General features: G+C 42.2%; 1 protein-coding gene across 1 annotated transcript in view; it reads left to right on the forward strand.

Annotated features, from left to right (window-relative positions):
* Window positions 1-25,550, forward strand: part of LIN9 (lin-9 DREAM MuvB core complex component) — a 2,964,607-nt gene that overhangs the window by 1,484,446 nt on the left and 1,454,611 nt on the right. The window contains exon 6 of the mRNA XM_044059638.1: window positions 19,301-19,426. Coding sequence (XP_043915573.1) covers window positions 19,301-19,426 — 126 coding nt within the window. The remainder of the gene's footprint in view (window positions 1-19,300; window positions 19,427-25,550) is intronic.

Here is a 25,550-nt window from a genome sequence, read left to right on the forward strand (position 1 = left end):
TCTTGCGTTCCACCCTCCTTCCCCCAAGCCTGGACAGACCGATAGGAATTCATTTTGTGATCTTCCTCTGGTAGACCTTCATTCCCACACGTTCTACCACCTCTATTTCCCCTTTTGTTAGGTCTGGCATACCTTACACTCTGGTTTATATAGAGGTGGGTTACCCTTCTCCATACTATGGAGACTAGCATTGCTTGGTCTAGCTATCAAACGAGATCTGAGTAGTTACCGCCTAGCATTGTGGGATATAGGGGAGCCTCGAGCTGGTGGAATTAGCTCTCAAGCTTTAGTATTGGCCGAGTCGGAGCCGAGGATCGGCTCCGAACCCATCCAGCAAGAAAGAAGGCGAGAAGACAACTAACATGGAACGTTATGGTAGGTACATAACTTCTTATTCCTCAACTTATATAGAAAGTCCCACAAGTCCTTAATAATGCGAGTTTCTGCCTGAACTAGGGATTTGACCCTCTGGTCAATAAAGGTGGCCATAGGATGTGTAACAGTAGTACTGCCACTCACAATAGATTGCATAGGGGGGTCAGTCAAACATTTATGTATTTTAGGGATGCCAAACAGGGTAAGTATACGAGGAAATTTCACTTGCAAAAATTCATATAATTCAAAAGAAATTTCTCCTTGGTCAAACATATCTTTCAGGAACATCCTAAATTCTATTATAGGATATATTAATAAAATGTAAAGATACTTGTTCATAAAAACCCTCCTCAAACAAATGTTTAAACATTTAAAAAACATGTTGGAAGCGGAAGAGAAGTGTTTAGGTTTTTTGAGCCACAAGAAGTGGGGTACTTTTAAATGTAGAAGTTGTAGCCAGTGTGTTTGGTTATTAGAAACTGATACTGTTACTGTCAATAGGTTCAACATTAAAAGTTCCTTTCATTTTAACTGTAAGACAGTGGGCATAGTTTATCTAGCATTGTGTCAAAAATGCCCAAGTTTTTATGTTGGAAAAAATTGTCCGTCCGTTCAGAGAGAGGATTTACAAACATTTAAATGACATAAAAAATAAAAAAGTTAGTAATTCCCTCTATTGTCATTCGAAGAATTTTCTGGACCACAGTTTTTTTATTTTTGGGGCTTGATACAGTTTACAAGCAATATTGGGGGGGGGACCGTGGGGCGATCTTATTAAGTATAATAACTTATTGAGTATAAGGAGTTTCTTTGGCAACTAAGGTTAAATGCCACAGTTCCCCATGGCTTGAATGAGTCCCTTTCGATAGGTAGTGTGCTTAGACTCAAATCCTATTCTGTTTAAATGTGACATATATTTTACATATAAAAGTTTTTAGGCACTTATTATATTTATACTGTTACTGTATTTTAATAGTGTTTATATAAAAATGTTTAGTATATTAACTTAATATTGTTTTAAGAATTCATTTGTTGTTGGTATGTGGAGCAAACACAATATGTTATTTAAATGACATTTTTTACTGAGTCTTTAAGGGTTAATTAGGATGGGTGTGTAAATAATTGACTGAATCCTATGGTATTTAAACTGATTTTTTTTAGATGTAACTTGGATTCTGAAGAAGTTGTGTTACAAGCTCATGAAAGTGCTCAATCGTTTGTTACTGGTGAATAAAGTGGAATTGGTAGAATTTTCCCTCTTTTTGCTGCTTTTTTCAGAGGGTTTGTTTTATTTGTTGGTTACTGGTTGGTGTGTAAAAGGAATCTGTGTTCCCATGCGTAGACGATTGGCTGCTAGCTACTATGCTGATGGTGTCTCACAGAAGCCATAGATTACTTGTTACAACTTTGCTTATCTTCAGGAATTTCTTTGAAACACAAGAAATCACAGCTGCAGCCCATTCATTCTGTGGCGTTTGTAGGCTACCATCAGGACACAGTAAATTGTATGTTAAGCCTACCTTCTAGTAGGCATAAAACCTGAGAGGAAAATGTTATTTGTCTGTTTAGATCATCAGTTGCCTTCAGCCTCCTTCGTTATGAATTTCTCAGTCTAATTTTGATGGTCCCCCATGTCTGCTTTTACATAAGTTCTTCAGTAGATGCTGTGAATGCTCCTGTGAATATGACTCAGACTTACAGGCAACTTCAAAATCAATGCCTGGTTACTCCATTAGTGCATTTTGGAAAACCTTTCATCCTTCCAACCCCTGCAGCAACTGTTACCTTGGACGCTTACTGTTTGAGGTGGGAGACCATTATGTAGGCGGAATAGTCTAAGGTTCATGGTCAGATCAAAGGCCAATGTTCACATCAGTCTCTTGGAGATAAGGGTAATCCTATCATTGCAAGCACTTCAGATCTTCCTTCCTCTTGGGGTGATCTCCATACAGTCAGACAGTATGTCTGTGGTGTGGTACATCAGCAAGCAAGGAGGATCCAGATCTTACCCACTTTGCAGAGAGTCCGTGAGTGTGTGTTAATGGGTGATAGCTTTGCATCACTTTCTGATAGTAACACAAATCCCAAGGAAAGTCAACTGCTCAGGCCTCATTTACTAAAGCAGCCATAGCTTTTGGATCCCCATCAGATCTTTTATCCCACCTATCCAGCCACCCTCACCTGTACTTAGTCCCGCAAACTAACCTACATGTTTTCTCCAGTTTCCATAATGGCCAGGGATACTGCCTTTATCTTATAGAGTGGTTTGAATATTATCAGCATATCCACACACAACATTACAAAAGTAAGCTTAAACATTCCTCAATATGGGTCATTAACCAAGCATTTGGACTCCTATTCTGCCCCTTTTCCATCTTTCCCAAATCCTGTCTGTTTGTTGCTGGTTTTAGCTGCTCCACTGTTAAAGTTCAAATGACCTTCCTTTCTAACTTTCACAATGGTCTTTGGTCATCCTGTCTGGCATCCTACAAAATAAAAAGCTTTCTTAAAAGGAGCCTTCCTATTATGCCTCCCCTATCAAGGATCCTTCACCTCTTGCGCTAGAACCTTAATTGTAACTCCTTTTAAGTCCGCTTTTGCAGATGTAAAATTTCTTTCATGGAAGACCTTGTTTTTAGTAGCCTTTAACTCAACTAAATGAATATAAGAATTGCAAGCCCTTTCTATTCCCCCATATGTTTCTCTGCAAAGATACACGTTTCACCAATGAACCAGCCCTTCCATCATCCTTAAAATAGCATCAGAAAGCAGTCTAAATCAACCTTTTCCTTTCTATCTGTGTTCTTCTCTAATCACTGTAGCATGGGAGAGTACCGTTATCTTGAACTGGTTGTGCACAATTGCAATCAGTCTGGCATTTGGCATGGAGGGTTAAGTCTGTGAGCTGTAGTGCCTGTGGTACATGGTTGGATTCCCTCAGCCTTTATTTGCCTACTGTATGAACTTGAACAAGTCACTTAACCAGGCAACTGGGAATTTGGGCTAGGCTACTTAATAGACCCCTGGTTTGCAAGTCTTGTGGCTAGCTATGAACTTTCACAGAGCCAAAACTGTAAAAAGGATTTCCAGCTGATTATAGCATTTGCTCCCTCCAGACTTGGTTGGAATGTCTCCAGAATAGCCCTGTCCAGATGGCTATCAGACTGTATATCTTTTTACGTTCTTCAAGAAATTAGACCGTGCTTCCAAACTAAAATCACATTCCATCAGGTCATTATCCACTTCGGTAGAATACTTCAGAAACTTTTCCACATATGAAATTTGTGCTGCAGCAACATGGTCTACATTGCATACCTTTGCCAAACAACACAAATTGTATATATTGTCTGGATCTAGATTCTCTTTCAGAGCTACTATCCTCAAGAATATCCCACAATGACTCCACCTGCAGTATCAGGTAACTTGAGATTCTGACCCTTCAGTCAAATTGGATGGGCAGGATGGTGTGGGATATGGAAGTTATGCACCTACTGTAATGCTGGATCCTTTTCATCCTTAGTTCATCCGATTTGACATTATTCCCACCTTCTTCCAACCAAACTGTCATTTCCTTTAGAAGGACCTGGTAGACCTAATTGAAGCCATTCTGATATTCGTTCACATATCCCTTTTTGTGTTCAGTATGTTGCTGAAGTACCCTTCAGGTCCTTATTTAATAAACAGCAAACTCTATATATACGTATCATTAGGACAGGACCATTATGGGAGTTATTTGAAAGATCTTGAGGTTAAAAGCACTAGTGAGATGGCAGGATCGGATCTGATGAGTATCTGATTCCGATCAGTCAAATCAGGCTAAGGATGAAAATAATACATTATGATAAGTACATAACTTTATATTGTATCCAAATTTTTGCACAGCATGCATTTTGCTAGATGATTTCTGCCACTTGTATGTCTGTCAATCTCTGTAGCACTTTCTACACGAATTTAAGCAGGCCATGCAGTTAAATATTTCCTTAGAGTTATTGCACCTTGGGCATCCTGTATTGTCTTTTCAGGCTGAGATTTGAACTTGAAGATAGAAGTTGATTTATCGCATTTTAAATCGTCTGATTCACTGACTTGAAAATCCATTGCTACACACCTTCTTTGTAGTGGCAGTGACTTAACCTAGGAAGATTTCTGAGCTATGAGGTTTAATGTTTAAAAAAAACTTTGCCTCATGCTTCATGATGACAGAATGTCAGCAAGGAAAAGTCCTCCTTTTATGAATAAAATGATTATCTGTTTCTTTGAACTTGATGATCAACGCAGTCATTTCCAAAAGTTTGGTAACAAGACAGTGACTACTACATACTTTCTATTTGCTGAGGCAAATAATTTTTATCTTCTCCAAAAAATATTCTTATTTGTTACAAACTACTTATTTGCCAGATTTGTTTCCTTAAAGAAAGACAAGTCTCCTCTCTGTTTCCCTACAGTTACACAATCCAGAACTGCTTGGTTTGTATTTGCTCAGGTGTGATTTTTCAGTTTGCTTACTACATGTTTGCAGTATTTGTAGGATTTAATGTTAATGTTTAATGCGCATTCCAAAATTGCTGCATCTTGGAAATTAGTGACTTTTAAACTTATTGATTGCTCTTTGTTTTAAGTGCACTGACCTTGGAATGTGAAAATGTGCAGGGTGGCTTACACCCTGCAAAAATCATTGTCGTTTATTAAATTTGCAACTATTTCATAACCGGGTAGGTGGGCTGGTCGGATTGTTTTTCAGCCACTACTCAAGTTGAGGTCAATGAACAGCAAATACGATACTTTTACAGCATAAACTCAGTACAGAATTTATCAAGATTTACAATAAATGAGGAGTAAGGAGTACATAGTGTATCATACATGTACAAGAAGGACCTAATTTATCACAGAAGACAAATACAGAAAGATTAAAAGGACAGTACAAAACCATAATAATTAGTAGGCTATATATATTTAGAGGATAAACAGAAATAGTGCATGTGTTTATTAAAGTCCTTTCTGGCATGCTGTTGAGTTTGACTCCAGCCTAGAATGTTGTATGTACATACTGTGGTAAGGGAGGTGGGGCTGTATGCATTCATTTTTTTTTCTCTTTTAAGTTGGTAATACTTAGACTGTTGCATACTCAGGGGGATACATTTACATAGTAAGGACAAACAGGTTTGTTTCAAGGGCTGTAGGTTTAGATGGTTGTTGTCATGTGACTTATTTAGGATCTTGTAATCCACAAAAAAAAAGTGTTGAAAATTAAAAACCTCCGCTTTGGCCGGCTAAGATCTAGCTGTATTCAACTGGACGTATAAGAGAATTTAAGTATCTTTATCTGCACTTTTTTTCAAAGAATACAGTATTTAATTTGATTTAACTGTATTGCAGAAATATATATTAACTGAACTGGAAGTTTTGACTCTGCTGTTCAGTCATTGCTTGCTGAATTTTATTATTTGTTCATAGGTTCATACTAGGCTATCTGCCCTAGGGCATTTATAAGCCTAGCCAGAGTGTGTTTGGCTTTCGCCACGCATTTTAAATGAATTTTGCTATGCCCTTTTTCGAGATTAGTATACTGTGCCTCTGTCTAACAGTGACACAGAAATGATACCCGGGGTAAACCTACTATCTCCCATCCGCTCATCAAGATTCCTCTTGAAGAGAGCCAGTGAGGGACTCTGCCTAACCTGGACTGGGATTTTATTCCAGAGTGAAGGGAGCCCCTCTGGGTTATGAATCTGTCCCTCCAGCATGTCCTATTTATTTCAGTGCTGAGGTTCAAGTCTCTCGAGCGTGTAGCTCGATGGGATTTGGATTTTCTGAGGTGCAGCATGTCCATTAATTCCGGGTTGGACATGGCTTTATACGTCAGGCACAGATCGCCTCTGAGCAGGCGGTATGCCACTGAGTAGAGCTGGAGTTTCTTTAACCGGGCAGCATATGGCATCTGTTTGAGCCCTTTGATCCTCTTGGTGAGGTACTTTTGGGGTCTTTCCAGTAGCTGCAAGTGTCTGGTAAGGTACATCCCAAAAGGGGCATTGTACTCAATTATGGGCCTGATGAGGGATGAGTAAAGAGGCACGATGACCTCCCTGATCTAGATGTGAATCCCTTCATGATTAGGTGGGCTATATAAAATGTTTTTCTAACCACTTTGGCCACGTGGTTGTCAAATGAGAGATTGCTATCAACTTGGGTCCCCAGGTCCCTAATTACTTCTTCCGTACTTAATGGATTACCACCTATGTGGTAATTTGTGGGCACTTTGTTTTTGCCAAAGGGGATGACTCTACACTTTTTGGCGTTTAGCTTGAGGCCATGGCTCTGGCACCAGTTGTCTGTTTCTATGAGGCCCTTTTAGAGGATGCTTGTGTCGGCTGGAGAGTCTATTATGGTGCCCAGTTTGCAGTCATCTGCGAACTTGGTCAGCCACAGTCCTTCCGTGTTAGCCTGTACCTCAGAGAAATATATACCGAACAAGAGAGGTCCCAGGACTGAGCCTTGTGGGACGCCACTTGTAACTGGTTTGGAGTCTGACATGGCTCCAGCAATTCTAACCATGTGAGTTCTGTCCTTGAGCCAGTTTGCAAGCCCTCTAGTGACATAGGGGTTTATATTTAAGTGAGCTTATCTATAATGCCCGAGTGGTGTATTGTATCAAAGGCTTTTGCAAGGTCCAGGTAAGCTGTGTGGACCACCTTCCCCTCGTCAATAGCCTTGGTGACTGTTTCAAAGAAATTGACCAGGTTTAAGAAGCAGGATCTGCCCTTAAAGCCGAACTGGGTAGGATCCAGTGTCTGTAGGTCCCCAATATCTTTATTTATGAGGTCCATGATGATCCTTTCCATAGCTTTGCAGATCAAGCTAGTCAAGCTTATGGGGCGATAGTTTCCAGGATCTGTTGAAGCACCACCTTTGTGGAGAGGGACCACTGTTGCTGTACGCCACTCTTTAGGTACATATCCTGTAGTAAGGCTGAGATTGAACAGTAGTTTTATGTTTGGGTTTAGTTATTCTTGGAGTTCATGTAGGATGCAGCCCGGGACACCACCTGGTCCCATTGATGCTGTGTTTTTTGCTTTGGAGAGGGCGGCTCTTACCTGAGCATCTGAGATGTCAGGGGGGGCAGCACTCTGCTGGGATAGATATTTGCCCTTTTGGTGGGGAAGGGGGGAGAAGTTTGCGCTGAACCTGTCAAGCTAGGATGTTGGCAATGTGTGTGGGTTTGGTGTATTTTTTGTCATTTTGGACTAATTCTGAGCATATCTGGGAATTCCCACCCAGGTTCCTAACATAACTAAAGAAAGCCTTGTGATTATCCTTAGTGTCCTGTGCAACTTTTCTCTTGAAGCTGGCCTTAGACGATTTTATGAGTGCCTGTAGTTTTTTGCTAATACTGATCAGAGATGCCTTCCCTTTTTGGGATTTTGCTCTATCATGTAGTAGCTTCCTCCTTCTATTGTATAGTTTGTTTATGGCTGGGGTCCACCAGACAGGACGCCTAACTTTGGAGGATTGGGTCTTGGTTTTATTTGGGATTGCATGATCCATGCATTCCAGAAGGTGTTCATAGAATACGTTTATAAATGATTCTGCGGTCTGGGACGTATTTTCCACAGGCCGGGGGCTTTGAAGGATTCCACCTCAGTTTTGAGGAGTGTGAAATTTGCTTTAGAGAAGTTTTTCACTGTGGTTTTCTGGGCAGGGGCTGGGGTCGGGATGTGAATATCTAGTGAGATTAGTTTATGGTCTGATCTTACCAGTGAGGGATACACTTCTGGTCTGGAGCATAGAGTCCCCATGTTGGTGATGATCAGGTCCAGTATGTTTTCCCCTCTTGTGGGAGTGGCAACAAGTTGTTCCATAGCATTTGAGTTTATAAATTCTAGGAACCTTTGGGCTAGGGTGTTGGAGCTTGAGTAATGCTCCCAGCCTATGTTAGGGTAGTTGAAGTCGCCCAATATAATGGTGTTTAGAGAGACCTTCATATTTTCCAGTGTTCTCAGGAAGGCCAAGTGGGGTTCCTGGGTTTGGGAGGGTGGTCTCTAGCAGGCTATAAACTGGAAGGCAGTTTTACCCACTGTTAGTTGCACATGGATAGTCTCTGATGCTTAGTGCTGTGCCACCAGCCTGGAGGTGTGGGTATCTTTGACGAATATTGATACTCCCCCTCCTTTTGTGGTTCAGTCCAAGTTTTGGGGCCGAAAAACATGGTATGAGGTATAACCTGGTAGTGCTGGGGTGCTCTCGGGAGCCTTGAACCAGGTTTCTGTTACTGCACAGATATCGATGTTCTCCATGCTAAGGAGAGTTTTGAGTGTGCATCTTGAGATTTAGACTTCTGGCATTGAGTAGCATTACTCTTAGTTTCTTATCCCTTGTGATACCTATAGAGGTGGGTTTGTCTTTTGAGCCTTGCCTAAAAAAGGCACTATGGGGTGGCAAGAGCCTTTGCCAATATCTGAAAGCCCAGGGTGACAGGTGCAAGCCATCCCTAGCAAGCATCGTGGCTTGTTGAGCATGTCATCCCAGGCAGACAGGCATTGGATCCCCTTTGAATGACACCAATACTTAAGCCAGTTGTTGAAATTGATCATCTTGTCTTCATATTGTGGCATCATTCTTGGTGAGGGTAAGATGCTACTCAAGGTCAGGGTCATACTGGCCTGGGCTACATGCTCAGAGAGCTCCTCTATGTCTCTTTTCATGTAGTCCAGGGAGGTACGTCTCAGGTCATTCACACCAGCATGGACAATGACTGAGTCATATTTGTACTTGCCTTGGAGTGACCTCAGTGCTTGTGTTATGTGGCGGATCCTAGCGCCCGACAGGCAGCTCACCGTGACCTTCTCCTTGTTCAGCCTGGTGAGCAGGACGTCAGTGTGCCTGACGATAGAGTCACCTATTACAAGTGTATCAGGTGTGTTGTTTAGCCTTAAGGGCTGTGACTGTTCGGCACACTGGCTTTGTGAGCTATGTGTTGCACGTGTTTTGTATTGTGATAGCGGTTGCTTGGGTGTCTGCTTTGGAGGTCTCTGCTGCTTAGGCAGATTTTTATTTAGAGCCTCCGAGTATGCTTTTGTGCGTTTATGTGTTTGGTTTGCTGTCGTGGTAGGTCTATGTGAGATTGGAATTGTAGTGAGTGTGGTTTCCTTCTCCTCCTGACTGGTTACGCCAGTACTGAGTTGAGAGAGCTTAGCCTCCAGTTTGGCTATATGTTTGCATCTCTCACATGTGTTTGAATTTTTTGGGAGGAGGAGAGGGTTGTCTGTGTACATGAGGCAGTTGTAACATTGCCTCAAGATTCCCAGATTCACCAGCTGGACTGGAGAGGAGATTGACAACTGACCTTTGGACATGCTAGAATAGTATTGAGAATTCCTTTATAATTGAAAAAAAGGGCCAATGGGGAACAAAGTACTCAAGGGGAGTTTGTGAGGGTGTAGTGCTTTTAATTTTTTAGTGCTGACTTGTATAATTGCTTTAGTGAGCAAGTGCCAGGCTTTAGAGTGGGAATAGGGTGTTTATTATGAGAACTCGATCAGTTCTAAGGGAAAAAGTGAAGAGCAGACTTTGTGGAGCCGAGAATGGTTTAAACCCAATTAAGCGGCGCTGCCCGATGCTGCGCTGTGCGCAAAATTGTACAAAGCCTCGCCAAAGCAGGTTTTATACAGGGGGACTTCAAAGAGCTAGAAATTGGCCCAAAATGGCCAATAGACTACCAGATTCTTGTGCTGGAAACACTCCTCCAGGGATAGATAAGTTGCTCCAAGCTCCCCACTGCCACTGGTGAACAAAGAAGTCTCCCTTTATCCAAGAAAGGCAATGGGCAACACATGAACTTTTCAAAAGTCCAGAATACAGCAAAGCCTGTATTTGGACTACTCTAGGTCAGGAAAGACAGGAAACAAGAATATTTTTTTTTGCAACAAACAGCAGGAAAATGCAATAAATATGTAACACAGGCTAGCACACTTGAGTGTGTAGCCTCAACAGGTAAAAGCAACAAACAGGACAAACTTTAAAAGTGCAGGTGCAAAAACAACTTTAAATAGTTTAAAACAGTTCAAGAAGCAGAAATACTTGCAGTTTAGCTAGATCGGACAGTCGCCCAGGTAGTAGCAGGAAAACAAACACTTTTATCAGGTTAGCAGTCACTCTTTTAGCCTCTCTGCTGCTAGCACCACTCTGCAGGACCACAAGGAGCTTGGCTGAGTAGTAACAAGCTCAAAAACTGCGCCAAAGTGGGTTTTATACAGGGGGACTTGAAAGAGCTAAAAATTGGCCCAAAACAGCCAATAGACTACCAGATTCTTGTGCTGGGAACACTCCTCCAGGGATAGATAGGCTGCTGCAAGCTCCCCACTGCCACTGGTGAACAAAGAAGCCTCCCTTTATCCAAGAAAGGAAATGGGCAACACAGGAACTACCAGATTCTTGTGCTGGGAACACTCCTCCAGGGATAGATAGGCTGCTCCAAGCTCCCCACTACCACTGGTGATTAAAGAAGCCTCCCTTTATCCAAGAAAGGAAATGGGCAACACAGAAACTTTCCAAAAGTCCAGAATACAGCAAAGCCTGTATTTGGACTACTCTAGGTCAGGAAAGATGGGAAACCAGGATAATTTTTTTTTTTTTTGCAACAAACAGCAGAAAAATGCAATAAATATGTAACACAGGCTGGCACGCTTGAGTGTGTAGCCTCAACAGGTAAATGCAACAAACAGGACAAACTTTAAATTACAAATGCAAAAGTGCTCTAAAGCTGGCTTTAAAGCAGGGGGTTAGAAAGAGATAGGAAATGGCCCAAAACGGCCAATAAGCTACAGGTCACTGGGCTGGAACCACTCCTCAAGGGACAGATAGGCTGCTCAGAGCTCCCTACTCTCACTGGTGAACAAAGAAGCTTCCTCCTATCCAAATAAGGATATGGGCAACACAGGAACTATGACACAGCCTAGAGATCAGCAATGCCTGAAGACTGGACTATTCTAGTTCAGTAAAGGCGGGAAACAAGGATTTTTTTATTTTTTATTTTTTTTTTTTACAAAGTAGCAGAAATCAGGTACAGAAACACAGTAAATGCTTTAATTTGGCTAACGCACTAGAGTGTGTAGCCTACCAGTTAAACTAAGCAAAAAACAAACTTTAAAAGTGCAAAAAACTCAGAAATACAGGCAGGAATGCAATAAAACAACGTTGCAGAGCTTATTTAGTTAAAGAAACAGAGAAGTCTATATATACAGAAAAGCAGCTAAAACACACAAACACTTCAGATGCAGTGCAACCTAGAGCACTTGAGTTGTAGCAATATTAATGCAATGAGCTAATGACACTAGACTGGGAGGAGTGTCATGGATCAGATTTACAGTAGAGGCGGGCAACTGCAAAGCCACCATGTATAAGAGCCAGACACCAACTGGGAGGGAGGCTGGGGACAATAGCCTACAGACAGTAGCACTAGAGAAAGCACAAACAGATAAAGATTTGTAAAGATACAGAATGATTTTAACTGCAGACAAATCAGTTACTTGTGCAGATTGGTTAATAGCAATAAAATACACTCGAAGACTAAAAAGTCTGTATAAATCGAAAAAAACAGGATACTTGTATATCTCAGCTAACAGCTGTGGTCAACAACTTATCCACTCTGCTCAGTGTGATAGACAGAAACCCTATCAAAGTTAGGGCTTAAATACCAGAACAACAACTTTTTTTTTTTTTTTTTTTTTTTTACAAGAACACAAAAGAACCAGCCCCCACTCAGCAGACTATTGTTAGTAATTACAGGTGTGGGGGTAGCCACATTCTTTGATTTCCTGTCCTTGCCTATTTAAGTGGTACAGTTAGAAACAATAGCCTACAGACAGTAGCACTGGCTAAGATCTAGCTGTATTCAAACAGATAAAGATTTGTAAAGATACAGAATGCTTTTAACTGCAGACAAATCAGTTACTTAAATTAGTTAATAGCAATATAAATACACTCGAGTTTTGACTAAAAAGCTCTTCAGACAATAAACTTGCTATATATTATTTGTTAAAAACAATAATCTGTATAAATCGAAAAAAACAGGATACTTGTATATCTCAGCTAACAGCTGCAGTCAACAACTTATCCACTCTGCTCAGTGTGTATGGACAGAAACCCTATCAAAGTTAGGGCTTAAATGAACTTTTTTCAGAACAACAACTTTAAATTGATTTAACTTTTTTCCAAGAGCATATTAAAGAACTGGAAGTTTTGACTCTACTCAGCAGTGCTTGCTGAATTTATTATTTGTTAGTAATTACAGGTGTGGGGATAGCCACATTCTTTGATTTCTTGTCCTTGCCTATTTAAGTGGTACAGTTTGAAATATTTTCTGCTTAAAAACCTCAGCTTTGGCCGGCTAAGATCTATCTGTATTCAACAGGACGTATAAGAGAATTTAAGTACCTTATCTGCACTTTTTTCAAAGAGTACAGTATTTAAATTGATTTAACTGTGTTGCATGAATATATATTAACTGAACTGGAAGTTTTGACTCTGCTCTTCAGTCAGTGCTTGCTGAATTTTATTATTTTTTAGTAATTACAGGTGTTGAGGGTAGCCACATTCTTTGATTTCCTGTCCTTGCCTATTTAAGTGGTACAGTTTGAAATATTTTCTGCTTAAAAACCTCAGCTTTGGCCGGCTAAGATCTTGCTGTATTCAACTGGACGTATAAGAGAATTTAAGTACCTTTATCTGCACTTTTTTACAAAGAATACAGTATTTAAATTGATTTAACTGTGTTGCAGGAATATATATTAACTGAACTGGAAGTTCTGACTCTGCTCTTCAGTTAGTCCAACCCACCCTCCCTGTTTTTGTTTTGGTGTTAATCTTAGTGGCCTTGAAACTGCCTGCCCCTCTTGTAAATTTGTGTTTGGATACTCCTGCTGGGCCCATCTCATTTGCTTACTCAACTGAGTGCAGTGAGATCATATTCTGATTTCAGGCACTCCTACTGTGTACAGAGAGAGCATCTGGGAAACAGAAAAAAAAATTTAAGCTTGTTTCCTGCCTTTCCTGTTAAGTGGTATAGACTGTTTGTAGACTTCTGAGCCCCCAAGCCCTTCTGTGTTGGAGGGAAGCCTTCTAGCTTAGTTTTTTTTTTCTTATAACTAGCCAGTTTTCTAGTTTCAGCATTCAAATCTTTTTCTTTGAACTCAGCACTTGTTCAGAAGTCATTGTAAGCACTACATAAGCTGCAAATTACTACAGCACTCAACTTTCCTCACTTGTCTAGTGGAAAGCAGATTTTAGTACTTAATAAATAATCACTTATCCAGGCATGTCTAAGGGTCAGCTCCCAGTGATTTCTCCTGTCTACCTGATGAATCTGGGCATCTTTGGGCAATGCAGCAATTGCCTCATGTACACATCCAACACTACAACCTGTGAGAGATGCACTTATAGCCAAACTGGAAGCAAAGCTCTCTTCACCGAAGACTGGACTAGACGGTCAAGAGGAAAGGGTAAACACTTGCACCACACCACACTCATCACATAGTCCATGAAAACCCACACCACCAAAACACACACACAGAAACACAAAACACACACCTACATTCGCGGAGGCTCTCAATAAAAACCTGCCCAAGCATCAGGGACATCCAAAGCATAAATGCAAGCAAACTCCACCCCCCAACACAACCCAAATGACACATAGCCCACAAACTCAGTGTGCCACTCAACCACAGCCCATAAGGCATAACAACGTACCCAACACTCTAGTCATAGGTGACTCTATAGTCAGGCACACTGATGTTCCACTCACTTAACTAAACAAGGAGAAAGTTACTGTCAGCTGCCTGTCAGGTGCCAGGATCCGCCACATAATGCATGCACTCAGGTCACTCCACAATAAGTACAAATATGACACTGTCATTGTCCATGTTGGTGTGAATGACCTGAGACGTACCTCCCTGGACTACATGAAAAGAGACATGGAGGAGCTCTCCGATCTTGTATCCCAGGCAGGTATGACCCTAACCCTGAGTAGCATCCTGCCATCACCCAGAATGATACCACAGTACAAGGACAAAATGATTGACTTCAGCAATTGGCTAAGCTTCTGGTGTCATTCTAAGGGGATCCAGTATTTGTCTGCCTGGGACGACATGATCGACAGTCCATGATGCTTTGCCAGAGATGGCCTGCACCTGTCGCCCTTAGGATTCTGGATACTGGCTAAGACTCTTGCCACCCCTGTAGTGCCTTTTTAGGCAAGGTTCAAATGACAAATTCACCACCGTAACAGGTACAAGCAAGCAAAATCTGAGGGTAATGCTACTCAATGCTAGAAGTCTAAACCTCAAAATGCACTCACTCGAGGCACTCCTTAAAATGGAGAACATTGACATCTGTGCAGTGACAGAGACCTGGTTCAAAGCTCCAGAGAGCATCCCTGCATTACCAGGCTTCAATTCATACCACACCTTTCAGCCACCTAACCCAGAAAGAAGCACTAAAGGCAGAGGCGTGTCCATATTCATTAAGGATATCCACACCTCCAGGCTAGTTGCACAGCATAATGCATCCGAGATTATCCAAGTGCAACTAACTCTGGGCAAGACCGCAATCCAAATTGTAGCTTGCTACAGACCCCCCACGATTCACACTCCTCATTTCTTGATACACTGGAAAGTATTAGGGTACAACCCAACACCCTAATAATGGGTGATTTTAACTACCCCACCATTAACTGGGAAAACTACTCATGTACCAACTCTTTTGCTCAACATTTTCTAGAATTCATAAATTCCAATGCCTTGGATCAACTTATTCACACCCCCACCAGGGGCAGCAATATCCTAGACCTCGTCATCACCAACATGGGAAACTGGTGTTCCACACCAGAGGTAAATTCCTCGTTGGTCACATCCGACCACATACTAATCAGCCTAGACATCCACATCCCACCCCCAGCCCCATTTAGGGAAACCATCGTAAAAAACTTCTCAAAAGCCAACTTCACACTTCTTAAGGCAGAATTGGCAAACTTCATGACACCCTTGCAGACGGACAATAGAGGTATGACTGCCGAATCCTACACAAATGCACTTTATAAGCACTTGCACGAGTGCATGGATCATGCTGTCCCTAATAGAACCAAGATGTTATCCTCCAAAAAAAGGAAGCCAATCTGGTGGTCCTCTGCCATAAACAAACTCTACAACAGAAGAAAGAAACTGTTGCAGAAAAGAGTAAAATCCCATGACTAGAGGAACTCCCTGGTCAACCTCAGTAAGAAGCTGAGATCCCTCATAAAATCCTCCAAAGCTAGTTACGGAAACAAAATTGCCACTGACTCTAAAGACAACCACAAAGCATTCTATAGCTTTGTCAAGAATCTAAATGGGAAGACTCAGATCTGCTCTGACTTGCAGCATAATGGCACTAAATATATAGAACCAACTGATGTGGTCAACATCCTAGCAGATAGGTTCAGTGCTAACTTTACCCCCCTCACCCCCTAGAGGGCCCGTCTCTTTACCGGAAGAATGCAAAGTTCCTATAATCACGGCTGCACAGGTACAAAACACACTCTCCAAAGCCAAGAACACAGCATCCATGGGACCTGACAATATCCCAGGCTGCTTTCTCCATGAACTACAGAATGAACTGGTACCCTACCTAATTACCATGTTCAATCATAGCCTCACCTCAGGCTTTGTACCCACTGAAAGGCGCACCGTGACAGTTATCCCACTCCACAAATGGGGAGCCACGACGGACCCCGGGAACTACCGCCCCATTAGCCTGACGAGCCTAGTCTGCAAGGCCATGGAACGTATCATCATGGAACTCATAAACAAAGACATTGGTAATCTCCAAACTCTGGACCCTACTCAGTTTGGATTTGTAAAAGGCAGATCATGTCTCCTAAACCTGATTGACTTCTTTGAAGCAGTCACCAAAGCCATAGATGATGGTAAAATGGTTCACACAGCTTATCTAGATCTCGCCAAGGCTTTCAACACCATCCCCCACTCTGGAATTATAGATAAGCTCACTAAACTAGGTATAAATCCCTATGTCACAAGATGGGTTGCCAACTGGCTCACGGACAGAACCCACACTGTGAAAGTAGCGGATTCCAAGTCCGACATCAGACCAGTGACAAGTAGAGTACCACAGGGTTCAGTCCTGGGTCCTCTGCTGTTTGGTATCTACTTCTCTGAAGTGCAGGCCAACACAGAAGGTCTTTGGCTAACAAAGTTTGCAGATGACTGCAAACTAGGAGCCATAATCGAAACTCCTAACGATGTGGACAAACTACAAAAGAGCCTCACTGAGACAGATACCTGGTGTCAAAGCCATGGCCTGAAACTCAATGCCAAAAAGTGTATTATCATCCCGTTTGGTAAAAACTCTGTACCCATGAACTACCACATAGCTGGTAGTCTACTTAATGCCGAAAATGTGATGAGACCTTGGGACACAGGTGGACAGTAGTCTCTCCTTTGATAATCACATCGCCACAGTGGTCAGGAAATCCTTCTATGTGGCTCATCTCATCACAAAAGGATTCTCATCCAGAAAAAAAGAGGTCATTGTTCCCCTCTACTCATCACTCATTAGACCCATTATAGAGTACAATGCCCCTTTTGGTATGTACCTCACAAGACATCTACAACAACTGGAAAGACCACAGAAATACCTCACAAAGAGGATTTCTGGCCTCAAGCAGATGCCCTATGCAGACAGTCTCAAAAAACTACAGCTTTACTTCATTGCATATCGCCTACTCAGGGGCGATCTCTGCGTAACATACAAAGCTATGTCAAACCCAGAGCTGTTGGACATGCTCCACTTAAAGAAATCCCAATCCCTCCGAGCAACACGCTCTAGGGACCTTAACCTTGTCACCGCAATAAACAGAACATGCTGGAGGGATAGATTCCTGTCCCAGAGACTTCCCATACTCTGGAACAGACTACCTATCTATGTCAAACAGAGCTCCTCATTAGCACTCTTCAAGAAAAATCTTGATGATTGGATGGGAAATGGGAAATTCACCCCGGGGATCACTTCTGTGGCTCTGCTCGACAGGGGCATAGGAAAATAATTTTCTTGGGAGGCGAAAGCCTGGGTACATTTTTTGGCTAGGCTTGTATGGGCCCTAGGGCCGATAGCCTAGTACCTACCTATGAACCTGTGAACCATACAGACTTACCAAACTCAGAAAACCATGGAGAGTTACCAAACACAGAATCAGTTAACACACCCTTGAGAAAGCAGCCACAGCAGTAACAATGAAAGTTTCTTTTTAATGGTTAAATGCTTTAGCTTCACTGTTACATAGCTTGACATACTTGATCATGTGACTACTGAGCAAACCATATAAAACATTAAAGGTACATGGACAAAAAAAAATACATAGAGTAAAAATACATTAGGTAATCAAACAGGTCTTGTTATATAACAGCTTGCTAAAATAACAGCCAGCATTTGGGTCCAAAGAAGCCCATACTGTTTTTGAAAAACAAAAGCACTTAAGCATTAAAAAAAAATTGTTACTCCTGTGGTTGCTTTTCAAGAGTGTGCTGATGATTGATTTTGACCCATTTAGGATATTTTAAGTGTTTTGTCAGGCAATTAAAGTTCATGAATGAAGTCCAGCAAACATTTTGACCTTTTATGTAATAAAATAGTGTCATCATTATAGTGATAGTTTTTGTTTTAGAAATGTTAGCTTGGGGTACTCCTAAAGCTGCATCTTTGACAAGTGTTCATACATTTATTTAACACTACAAGCTACGTGTCTAGCCAACCCTGCTCCTGGCATAGGAGGCTAAAGCCCTGACTATAACCCAAACTCTCTGTATTTGACTAGCAGCCCAGATGCTAGAGAAGCCAGCTGAAGACAGAGTGTCTAGTGCTAGCTCAGCTGTCTTGGGGAAAGGGAGGTAGCTTCATCAGGTGCAGTGTGAAAACCCACCAGAGAAAGGTTATTGTAACAATGCAGCCCATGGAGCCTTGGAGAAGCACCCGTAAAGCAGGCATTTGCATGTTTGAAGTGAGCTTGGTGCATATGAAAAGCACTTTTTTGGCATTATTAGTGTCTTCCTTTGTCCATGCTGCCACTCAGTAGTAGGAGTCTGGGTAAAGTAAAGCACCCATGCTTACCACTACCAGAGCAAGCCTGTTAAATTCCCCATTCTGAGGATAATAGGGTGCCATCCTGCTGTTAGTCATTCACACATCTAGGACTGGCCTTTGGTCTTGTGGTAAACTGGAGTCGATGAATAAAGGTGGAAGTTGGATGGCCGATGATCAGAGTAGTTTCTGTAGAAAGGTTCATTGAAGAAAAAAACTCATTTCTAGAGGCAGACCATGCTTTGAAATGGCAGAGTTGTAGGTAAAGTAGCTCTTGACTACCTTGCAGTCATCATCTTGGTGACTGGTTATGAATTTTGCTGCAGGAATCGACTAGAAGGAATGATTAAAAAAATGGGGCTCACTCTATCTTTAGATACACAAAGGAGAAATTATGTTAGCAATGTGAGTAACACCTGTTCTAACTTGAATATAGTCAAAAATTTAGATGCCTGCAAGAATGTGGTAAAGTGCTGAAACCTGAGTAGTCTGCTTTTTTTTTGTATAGTTAGTGAGTTCAGTGTTTTATTTACTTGTCTAGTTACTATAAGTCTTGGGAGTTTTTGCTTTAGGTAACTAGATGGTATCCACCTGTACTGCTTTTATGGCAAGCTTTCATTGCTTGTTACAGCTACAGCGTGAAACATGTTGGTTTGTGCAGTTTTCAACTGTTTTGGTGAATAATGTTAATGAATATTGGTATACGACTCAACCTCTTGGTTATACTATTGTTAGTACTGTCATGTTTTAGGATGACTGCTTAGTAAGTCTGGACAAAAATGCAATCTAAACTATCTTTTTGCAGACCTCTTTTTGAAGGAGACAATGACTTCTGTGTCTGTCTGAAGGAATCTTTTCCAAACTTGAAAACTAGAAAATTAACAAGAGTAGAATGGGGAAAGATAAGGAGATTAATGGGAAAACCTCGAAGGTAAGAATGTTTGTTCTGGTTATTTATTTATTTTTCCTTTTTGTTTATGCTGCATCCTCAAAGCTGCAGCACTGTGTGGCATAGATTAGAATTGCTGCCTGACAGTACTTGGTTCTCCTTTACAGCTTCTGAAAGGCGCTTTGCCGGCAAGTGTCCTTGTGAAATTTTGCCAGTGGCTCTGCTTTCCTCCCACAGTCCAAAGACATTCAGATAGATTGATTTGGTTGTGTTTATCAATATTGAAGTAGTGTTTTTTTCTGTCACAATTAGGCTGAAGTGGCCATCTACTTTTTTGGCTTGATTTCCAGAGTTTGCAGACATCCCTTTGGTTGAGCTAAAATCCTCCCACAGAGGAAGTATGAACTTTCTCTAAAGGAGAGAGCTGCTTACCCCATCTTAATTTTTTTTTTTTGCTACAGGAAATTATTGCTACCAGCATTGGCCCTTTCAGAAAACGATAAGCACCTATTTTGGGGAGATTTTTTTCTGTATTGCTTGCAATGGTTGATTATATCACACTTGATCGCCCCACCTTATTTTGGTAGAGATTTGTTTTTTTTTACCAAGTTCCATGAAAAAGATCACTTAAGAGGTATGCCTACAGAAGAGAATTGATGCTCAAAGACTACTATTTCGATTGCATGTTTTAACTCAGGAAGCCTTGCCAGGTTTTCTCTTATGTGCAATGTATAACTGCATTTTTTTTTTGCAGTCTATGACTTTTTCACAGGAGGACTATACTTCCTCAGGCCCACAATCTTTGATCTGCCTTATTATACCTGGGGCCACCTCTCCCCCCCTTCCCCAGGTGCAGAACCTTTGGACTAGCTGCTTTAAAGCTAGAAAATTATCCATAAAGGAATGCAGACCTAGGAAAATGGGTAAACCCAACAAGTTAATTAATGAACCAGTGGACAAAGGAGGGTGAGGCTCTAGTTGTCCTGCGAGCATACCTCTCAAGTGTCCAGAGTTTGCTTCTATTTTTGTTCAGTTTTCATAACATTTGTGGTTTTATGGCAAATCACAAAGAATTGAAATCACTAAATAATGACCTGCATTTGAGTTTCAGACTTTTTATCCTTCAGAAAATGCATGGCAATACAAATCATGTTATTCTAGCAACTTTCTAAGGCTATAAGAGCAATGTTTAAAATCTGGGTACTTACGTTTTATCACAACCAGATTTTTGGGATAATACGGCTTGCTTCCCAGTGTGTGACTGTAACCAAAAAAGTATGCAGAATCAGACAGGGAATGTTATCTTTAAAAAAAAACACTTTGTTGAGGTAGGAATAGTGTAGTACTTGAAAAATGACTGCTTATTTGAACCTATGCAGTTTCCCGACATCATGTCAGTCATAGTACGTTTCCAAGTCCTGTTATGTGTGCACACAACACAGCAAAAGTATGTGAAATGGCGTAATTACTCTGAATCACAATCACAGCACCTCACTGAATGTAAACAGTTGTGAACAAAGTACCGTGTTTCTTTCTGGCTTGGCCAAAACTCGATCCCGAAAAGACATAAAGTGACAGCAAAGACAAGTTCTCATTTCAAGCGATGATATTTTGTGGCCGGATGCAAAGAGCCACATTTGCAGCATATTCCCTTCCCCAGAACTAGCAGCCCAAAAGGGGTAAAAAGCAACCGACAGTTCACACACCATCCAAAAAGGGGGAAAAATGTAACATCTACAGACGTGATTAATTTATTATTAAACACACATCACAGAGCATAACACTCCGGCGGCCAACACTGCTGCTTCGCAACCAACTCCAGAGCCAGCCAATACATTTTCCTGACATACTGCTCAGGTCCGTCTCAACTCCGATTTGCAGGACAGTGCAAAAAGGCATGCAGGTTATACCGTAAATTGTTCCAAATCATGACATTAAGGACGACGACTCATTTGTCCATAATGTCATAATTGGCAGGAATTATCAGAGAATTGGAAGCTGGTTGCAAGAGAATTGCAAACATCTGGTATGTATGAGCGTAATCTGACAGCATTGGCTGACAAAAACCAGCCATCACTCATCAGACCAATGATTGAGTACAATGCCCCATTATGGGTATAGTTCCCCATACTAAAGGGGTGGCGTAAGCCTAAAGCTATATGGCTAGGGCTATAAATGCCCTCGGGCAGATAGCCTAGTATGAACCTATGAACCTATGAACCTATGAAAGAATGTTCAGTGGACAGCTTTGCCAAGAAGCGACATCCTGCCAGTAAAGAGCAGAAAGAAACAGTATGTTTTTTTAGTTTGTGTTGATAGCCCTCCAGAAAACAACCTGGTTTGGTAAAGGAAACACACTGTTTTCCATTTCAGCAACATCAACGAACAGATATAGTGATTGGGAAGCAAGCCGTATTATCGCAAAAATCTGGTTGTGATAATACGCAAGTACCAAAATCTGTCCCAGTTTTTTGCTTTTGTTGCACCATTTGTGTAGGCTTTGTCAGGATTTCTTGTGCTAAGAGATTGAGAGAAATGCCTGCCAGTCATGCAGAGACCTGTGTGAGAGAGTACCTTCTCTTGGGCCAGAGTACTTCGACATTATTGCATCTACTTTAGCACCTCTGGAGGCAGACTTTGTGATCCTACTCTTAGCCATTAGCCAATCATCAACAGAAATTGCTTCAATTCCCAGACTGGATGTCAGTTCCCAGGCACTTGCAGTGGACGTCAGCCCTCCTCATATTCAGTCTGTGTCACAAGATCATCTTTTAAAGCAACATACCCTGGCAGTTTTTGTATGTTAGGCTGTAAAAGGCTGAACTGTTTGACATTTTACAAGCCAGATGTGTTTGAGATGAGTGGACTGGGATGCCTGTCACACAGGTGTTCTACCCTACCCTACCCTCTACCTTGTTTAGTCAGAGAGGTAAACTGATTACAGGGATCTCTCAGATTATTTTAGCTTTCCTTCTCCAAGTTTGTCAAGGCATTTAATGCACCCCTTGCAGCCTTCTTAAAAAGCAGCATAAACAGACCCACCAAGCTGTTTGTAAGTAAATTTTTAAACATTGCCAGGGGAGGTCCCCCCCCCCCCAAAAAAAAATATATATATATATCAGGGACCACTCCGAACAAAGGACTGTCAATCTAATAAGTCTGAATGTATGAAAGACTTCCCTCTCACCACATCAACATCTTCTCACCACATCAACATCTTAATCTTTACAGAAAGTCTGAACCTCCATTTCTCTCTTTGGCAACATATAGTTTCAGTCAAGATGGGTTCTGAGTAATCCATCAAGGTTGCAGTTGGCAGTGAGAATTTCTCCCTCATTTTTGAAGAGATTCCTGTGCACCGTCCAGACCAATCTTTTCTGTTCCTCCTAATATTCAACATATGTTATGCTTTCCCAGGTAGGGGTAGAAGATATTTCTACTCATCAGTTAGGAGAAGGGTTTTATTTAAGCATGTTTCTAGTGCCAAAGAAAGAATATTCTTGGAGGCAAGTTTTGTATCTTTACTTTTTGAACCTGTTTGTATTAGTATACAAGTTAAAAATGTTGTCACTTAACAGCGTATTACACCTTATTTCCTATTTGTTTTTTTCTAGAAACTTTAGATGTTATGTAGTCCAATCTCGCCTTCATTTTTACCAGTGGGTTTGTAGCCGAACCTCTGCTCCGACTCGGCCATACTCTAACTTGAAGTCTTCAATTGGCTCGTGGCTAAGAGGTATCCCATCGTGCAACAGGTCTATTCCCCAGATCTCGTTTGCCACTCGTTAAGCTCAGACGTGGTCTTGCTTTTGGCCGTGGCTAAGTATATTGTTTATAAAATTTTTATAAACTTTTGACTTGTTGCCAAAAGGAAAGCTATTTTCATAGCTCTGTGCGTGTGGTAGTGGTATTTTACCACCTGTATTTGTTTTTCTGGCTGTTTTTGTGGCCTTGTCTGGCTGTTTCAGTATCCCATTTGTTTTTCTTTCCCCATGGGCTAGGCCCGTTTAAGTTAGAGGACCTAGTCCTCCCCATTGTTTCTGTGTGGTTTTTGGTGTGGTGCCCTATTCTGTCAGAGTTTAGTATTGTGTGTGGCTAGTGGTGCTTTCCTGCCTTTGTTTCCCCGGGCTAGGCCCGTTTAAGTTAGAGGACCTAGTCCTACCTGTTGTTTTCCCGCTGGTATCTTGGCCGTTTGAGTTAGAGGCTCTGTTTCTTGTCAGTTGGTGTAGTGCGTGTATGTATTGATTTTGTTCCTTTCAGCATGTCCAAGGATCCTAAGGAACACAGGCCTTCAGGCTTTAAAAAGTGTGTTGAATGCAGCAATAAAATGTCTTTAACTGATGAGCACTCTGCGTGCATGTACTGCTTGGGGGGCTATTCACTCCAAGAGTCCTGCTTATTTTGTCATTCCTTTAGTTCCCATGTGCTACAGGAGAGGAAGAACAAACTCATTTTGAAGGGACTGCTTAAACACTCCTTCGAGGAAGACTTGGCTAAGTCTTCCAGTGCATTACCCTCTCCAGCTAAAAAGGATAAAATGACTTCCAAGAAGCGCTCTCTGGATCCGTCTGTTTCCTTGAAGCCACCAGAGAAAGTGGCTAGAACAGCTTCTCCTTCTTCGGTTCCATTGCCATCAGTGCCGAAAGAAGGTAGTCTCTTGACTAAGTCCGTGTCGGCTCCCAGCTTTTCGGAGCCAGTCACGGATATTTTGGTTCGGAGCCGGTTTCCAGTTTTTCGACCGGATTCTCCTTCTCGCAAGTCCCCTTCTGTAGGGAGATCCAGATCTCCTACTTTATCTTCCAGGACCTTTTCCGATGAGGACGTTGATAGGGTGGTGAAGAAACTGCTTCAGACATCGGTGTTGGCCAAATTGATTTCGGCCCGACCCAATCGACTCCGGAGCCTGTGCCGTCTTCATCCTTTGTTGTTCCTCCTCCGAGCCTTTCTCGGCCTTCGGAGCCAGAGCTGTCGGTTCCGTCGGGTGGCATTATGTCAGTTCCAGTAGCCTTGTCTGGCCTCTCAGTTCTGATTTCCGCTCCGACCCCATCGGCTCCATCCACGGGGTTGAGGGTCCATGGTTCTCTGGTCGGACCCAAGGGGGAGGGATTGGATCGATCTTCATCCGTTCCGAGCCTTCCTCTTGGTGCTTTGGCTTGAGTGAGCTTGGACCTGACATCTCCTTCGGACCTCATCTCCTTGGCCCCGAGGGCTGCTATTGTTTCCCCTACAGTTAGTCGAACTTTGGAGCCGGGGGGATCAGCCTTCAAGGTTATGAGGAGCGTGCTGGCCAGGTCATCAGCTGCTCCCTCCAGCACCGGTGTCAGTTTCGGTTCATGCTCTATCCTTTAGCAGCGGAGACCCTAAGCCTCAGGATACCTTCATGAGTGGTCCCCAACTTTCTGACGTCTCCCCAAAGTTTTTGCCTGAGGAGCCCGCCAGAAAGAGATTGTGTAAGAGGAAACATCTTGACTCCCCAGATGAGTCTCTCATGTCAGACACCGACCTCGAGGAGTCAAAGGGGGGTCCCCTAAGTCGCCTTCTGAAGATATCTCTTCAGATATCCTGCAGATCTTGAAGCAGAGAGGCGGCTGGCCCTTCAAACCCCCTTCTGATGAGGAGTCTGTGTTCCCGAAGGCTTTCGGGTCTCAGCCCTCTGCCTCTTGGGTTTCTCCCCCCTTTTAATGAGCTATTAGACCATGTCTGTTGAAAGGTGTGGGAAACTCCTGACACTGTGGAACCGGTCCCAAGGGGAGACCCAATAAGTTTTTGTCCGCCCCGTCTGACAAGGAGTATCTATCTAAAGGCATTCCCGTAGATGCCATAGTGGTGGCAGCGGCCACCAAGAAGGAACTTGCTGAAATTTCGTCTACTGTCCATCTGCCTAACAAGGAGTCCCGGGCTATGGACAGGTATGGGAAGCATGTTTTTACCTCAGCGGCCTTTACACTGTGGTCGCTGAACTACTTGACGCATTTTACGAAGCTCCAGAGAGATCTCCTAAAAGAGCTAGGATATTCTCTACAGGGTAACATTTCTGATGCCGTGCAACAGAAGGTCAATGCACAGATGTCTACCTTAAATTCCCTTACCAACTCCTCCATGAGGCTGATCTCATATGCAGCCGACAGAGTGAGTAGGGCTGCGGGTTCTGGAGTCTCTCTTAGGA

This window comes from Protopterus annectens, chromosome 1.part2 (assembly GCF_019279795.1).
Source record: "Protopterus annectens isolate FY-2018-M chromosome 1.part2, PAN1.0, whole genome shotgun sequence".
In the NCBI taxonomy this organism is placed as follows: domain Eukaryota; kingdom Metazoa; phylum Chordata; order Ceratodontiformes; family Protopteridae; genus Protopterus; species Protopterus annectens.